Source organism: Montipora foliosa, chromosome 3 (assembly GCF_036669935.1).
Source record: "Montipora foliosa isolate CH-2021 chromosome 3, ASM3666993v2, whole genome shotgun sequence".
In the NCBI taxonomy this organism is placed as follows: Eukaryota; Metazoa; Cnidaria; class Anthozoa; order Scleractinia; family Acroporidae; genus Montipora; species Montipora foliosa.
The window spans coordinates 9964930-9969929 of NC_090871.1; the positions used below are offsets into that span (position 1 = coordinate 9964930).

Genomic DNA, 5000 nt, shown 5'->3' on the forward strand with positions numbered 1-5000 from the left:
TCAATGTTATTAGGCACGCACCATTTAACTTTTGAATGGGAGCTCACTGGCAGGCAGAACCTGCGACACTGTGTTATCAACCTACTGTACAGGTGCGCATGTTGCTTGGCCTCATGTTTTTCTTGTCTGTTATGATCACTGAATGGACTGCTGTTATTAAAACCATTTAAGATATCCCAAAGTCCCTAATTGGCCACCTACACCATACAGCCAAGGTGGTGTGGCACGGTCGGACTTTTTAGCTATTTTAGGTGGTGGGATCACCCTATTTGTTTAAATGCCGAATTCCACTTGGACCTGCAATGGTGGGACAAGTTCCTTTCTTCTTGGCATGGCATCAGTTTTTGGCTCTTCCCAGGCATGTCTGCTGCTGCCGACAAGGAAGTCACCTCAGATGCAGCAGCCTCACTTGGGTTTGGTGCTTATTTTTAAGGTGACTGGTTCAGTGGGGCTTGAGACCCAGGTCAAGCCAAGCAGTCTATTGCCTATCAAGAGCTTTTCCATGTTGTTGTCACCAAGCACGTCTGGGGTTCCCAGTGGTTCTGGAAACATAATTATCCTGTTTGACTCTGGCAATGAGGCCATCACACGTACATCCCAAGTCCCTTGTGTTATGTTCTTATTACGTAAGCTCCTTGCGGCAGCAGCTCACACATGCCTGGCGATGAAAATAAATTATTTGCTGATGCTCTTTCCCACTTTCACTGGCAGGAAATCAACAGCTGTGCCCAGCAACTTACTGGAGAACTTGACCTGCCCTCTCTTGAAGCATGGTGCCAGCAGTTCCTAGCAGAGGGGATAGCCCCTACCACACAGACCGCTTACGCTTCCAGGCAGAAAAGATTTGTGGATTTTTGTTGGCAAACCGGAAGGCTTGCCCCACATAACTCTCCATGTCCTGTGGACGAGTGGACCTTGTGCCTCTCCGTTACCCACTTGGCTGCTTCGGGCCAGCCCTTTGCGATCAATGTGTATTTATCTGCAGTACAGGACCTGCATATCGAACAGGATTTTTCTGATCTGTTGGTGAACTGTTTCTCAGAGGATACTCACCTCAGTGTGGCTGATGTTGCAGTGGATTCAAGCTAGTCTGCCACCTGCACATTCACCTGAAGGCTTCCAAGACATACCCCTTTTGTCAGGGTTGCTAAAATTCACATTGGCCGAGGCAAGTTTCCTCTGGGTGCTCTCCACTCCCTTTTGGCTTATTTGCATGTTAGGAGGAACAAGGCAGGCCCCCTGCTCCTATTCAAATATGGAACTCTCTTGTCTCATGCACGCCTCACAGGTGGCTGCGGAAGATCTTGCAGGGATTGTTCTCAAGTCAAAGCTTCCGTATTGGTGTTGCACAGTGGCGGCACATAATGGGGTCGCCGACCATCTCATTCCGGCGCTGGGTTGATGGTCAATCAACGGCTATCAACTGTACATACGAACCCCTGCTGAGTCCTTGGCTCCGTTTTTGATTCATCTTACATAACAGTGTACATGTCCTGATGTTAGGCGTCTTAATCTTTGAAGGAATACTTCGCTTCTGAGGTGTGGCTGCCTTGGCTTTTGTTCTAGTTTTCAAACAGACACTGCATTTGTGTCCCGAGTCTTGTTCCCCTGTTTTGCGGCAGTGACAGGGTTGCTCCAATTTTGGATTCTCCTTGAATTACCTGTAGTTCAACCTTGGAGGCATCCATGTGTCTTCCGACAGTCTCTCTGTAACCTCAGACAGGTAGTATGCAAGTCTGGGTGAGTACCCTGTTTCTCAGGTTTGATCATTGTGTGTGGTTGGTGCTTGGTACTTCTTTGGGAGTTCAGTCCCTTGACAGCCCTGTTTGCAGGCCTGTCCTCCAAGCACCTTGGAGATCTTTTTGGTGGTGGCCGCTCACACGGTTGTCATGGTTACTTACACGCATGCGTGTGGATCCCACTGATTTGTCAGCATCTTCCCCATCTGTTGGTGATGAGTTTAACTCAGGCTCCCAACCTATTTCCCTCTTTTTCCCTCATGCCAAATTCTATGCGTAGTGTTACATTCCAAATGCAAACAATTATTATTAAAACCGTTTCAGAGATTCTTTATCATGACTACCCTGTATCTTAAACATTGGCACATTTAAGGCAATTACCAAAAAAAATCTTGCATAAGGAAGCATGCAAGAGTTAAATTCTTGCAGAGCTTCGTGTTGGCAAACTAATTGAAGGATGCTGAAAAACCTGCTCTGACGTAACCCCCACCCCTACGGTGCAACTGTGCATGAAACTCGTGACTCAATATTAGGACATGTGAGACCAATGTTTATTCAATGTCATCTTCACTGTTGCGAGAAAATAACAACACACACCATTCATTTCCCCATATTTTGTCTCAAATGATTACAGATGTACTCACCACAGGTATAGGTCCTTCATTTTCTGAGAATTCAGCAATCAAAATGAAATCCCCATTAATTGGTGCCGTCCGCGCCCACGGGTTCTCGCCGAGGGATCTATTGCTCGCGAAACGAAAATTAGCTCCAAGCTTCTTTGTGCTAATATCACCTGTCTTCACGTCCCAGGCATCATTGCCTTTTGAATGTAAAGAATCGTAATGTCCGTGCATGGTGAGAATTCCTCAATCTCATTGCGCACAAAATTGCCGGAAGCAGACCACAGACATAAAAAGACAGATTGGTTAAGAAAGAACAGACGCGGCCTTATTGTCGGCTCCTCGCTTCAACGTTCACGTAAGCGTCGGTCGCGAAGCTCGCAATCACGCTGAACCTTCGACTTCCAACTGTGGAATATAGCGGAGAAGAAATTGCGCAAAATACAGCAGGAAGTCAACTTCACCCAACTTCGAAGTTGTTAACCTCGTCATCAAAACGAGGTGTTCTTGCAGGCGCCTGCCTTTTTCCTGCAGATCAGTTCGTAAAATGGCGATGAACGATGATTATGTCGAGAAAACAGAGGCATCTGACGGTAAAACAAATTCTTCGTTCATTGTCAAAGACGAGGGTGAGTGTGCAAAGTTACAGTTAATTGAATTACCCTAGCTGGTTACCAGAAATAAGGATTTAAGCTCTTATCTACCAATCCGTCGCTATGGACGTCGACCCCTTCAAATAGTTATTTCTTGAATTCCTTTAACTCTACAGTAATCCTTTTTTGCCAAGTGTATTCTTTTTAACATTCCTTTGTATGGTTCGACTCACAACTGTATTTGGTAAATCACATGACCAAAACAGAAAATGCCTAAAACCTCAGCGAGTTAACTATGTTTTTCACAATTTCTTAACGCAACAGCAGAGATGCCAACCTACGGAGATCTAAAATCTGGAGATTTTTTCCAGCCGGTCTCCCCTCCCCTCCCCCCTTGATCAACCTACCCACTCCCCCTCCCCTCCTTCCCCCCCCCCTTAAACGCACCCACCCATCCCCCAGCAGCTCCTTCAGAATACAAGAATATTCTGCCGCCATTGTGAATTTGCAGGAAAACAGGGTACTTATGTCAAGAATTTTTCAGTATTGGTTAATCGGAGATCCAATCAAACAATCTCTGTACGGTGGTCAATTTACATTATCAACTCCGTTGATAAACCAAATTTTTGTATACTACTTCCCCACCGACGCAGCACCACAGTTTCTTTAGAAACTACCCCTTCATTCATTTATATAAATATGGCTATGATAGCTAAAGGAAGTCATTTTGTTTAGTTCTATTAACGTGTGTTTGAAACTCAGAGATGAAGAAGTGCATTAAGAAACAATGAAACGAATTTGAAAATGTCGATTTTTTTTTTAATTTGGAGATGCAATTTGAGTCTAGCATGGAGAAACGTCTGTAAAAGGTTCAGAGTCGTTTTTATCCGGGAGATTTAATGACCCGTATGGGAGACCGGGAGATTCGTTCCGTATCCGGGAGAGTTGGCACGTATGCAACAGTCTTATGAGAACATTCAGAATGATTTCCGTACAGGTCCCTATTTCATTATGCATGCAGAATAAATTAATTCTGCGTTCACTTGTTTTGTAGAACAATACGTACACCCAAGGGATGAATGAAAATGGATCTCACTTTTTCTGCCTCCTTCCCTCTTCGTTGCCCACATCGCTCACACCGTTGCTCCTTTTTGTCACAGTTGTCCTCTTTTTTTCCCCTCATCCTGTCCTTTTTTTCCAGATCCCGCTCGGCTTTTTCTGGTATTACAATGATATCTCACTTGCAGTTTTACTTGAACTCTAACCCACTGTACACTTCTAGATTACTGGCCCCTGTTCTTTACCACTGAGCTAATGTGTGAAGTTGCTAATTCACACCTTGAAAATGATATTTTTTTTAATTCTGGCTGACTATTTACATAACAATCACAAGCACTTATATACAATAATTTATTGAACATACAACTCGTTGGTTACAGTTCAGAGATCCCTCTTTTACTACTCTTGAAACAACCCCATCTGTTTAATAATGCTAACCGTAACCCTAATTATGACTAAAGACACTGTTAGGGCTTATGGTTGGTCCCTAGCTGTGATAGTTTTAGGTTTATCCAGCATTGCTGTCATCTGTGATCTCTGCTTTTCCTTCATGCCCCGTGCGGCACACTTAAAAGTTCATTGCATGGAAGAGTGTACCATGCATCCCGCATCCAGTCTGATTGGTGCATCCTTCATGGGAAACTTTAATGCACAAGTTCATTGCAATTAAAATAATTTCACACTTCCCTTCTTTTGAAGCAAACTAGTGTCTTCGTAATAATCAAGATGGCTACTAAAGTAATAGCATCAGCAAAGCAAGATTTGATTATTTGGAAGTTCTCTCTGCTTCGGTATAGTTCATCCTGAAAGGTGCATAGAATGTATAGAGTGGTGCAAAGAACACAATGCATTTACTTTCGTCATCAGTGAAATGTCCAAAACCTATGTGGAAATGCAGTCTGTTGACAAAGACAAAGTGCATCTGGAGATGGTGGGGAATTGTTTTGCAATGTTAAAAAAATTGCAATGGATAACCTTCAATCCACCGG

The 5000-nt window shown here is 43.9% G+C and overlaps 2 protein-coding genes across 2 annotated transcripts in view; one reads left to right on the plus strand and one right to left on the minus strand.

The window, feature by feature from the left end:
• The window catches only part of LOC137996699 (guanine nucleotide exchange protein smcr8a-like), a 42145-nt gene extending 39314 nt beyond the window's left edge, over positions 1-2831 (minus strand). The window contains exon 1 of the mRNA XM_068842235.1: positions 2384-2831. Within this exon, the coding sequence (XP_068698336.1) occupies positions 2384-2593 (210 nt within the window). The 5' untranslated portion in view covers positions 2594-2831. The remainder of the gene's footprint in view (positions 1-2383) is intronic.
• An 11-nt stretch (positions 2832-2842) lies between these two features.
• LOC137996701 (CASP8-associated protein 2-like) overlaps positions 2843-5000 on the plus strand; it is a 9210-nt gene continuing 7052 nt past the window's right edge. Inside the window, exon 1 of the mRNA XM_068842238.1 lies at positions 2843-2988. Coding sequence (XP_068698339.1) covers positions 2907-2988 — 82 coding nt within the window. The 5' untranslated portion in view covers positions 2843-2906. The remainder of the gene's footprint in view (positions 2989-5000) is intronic.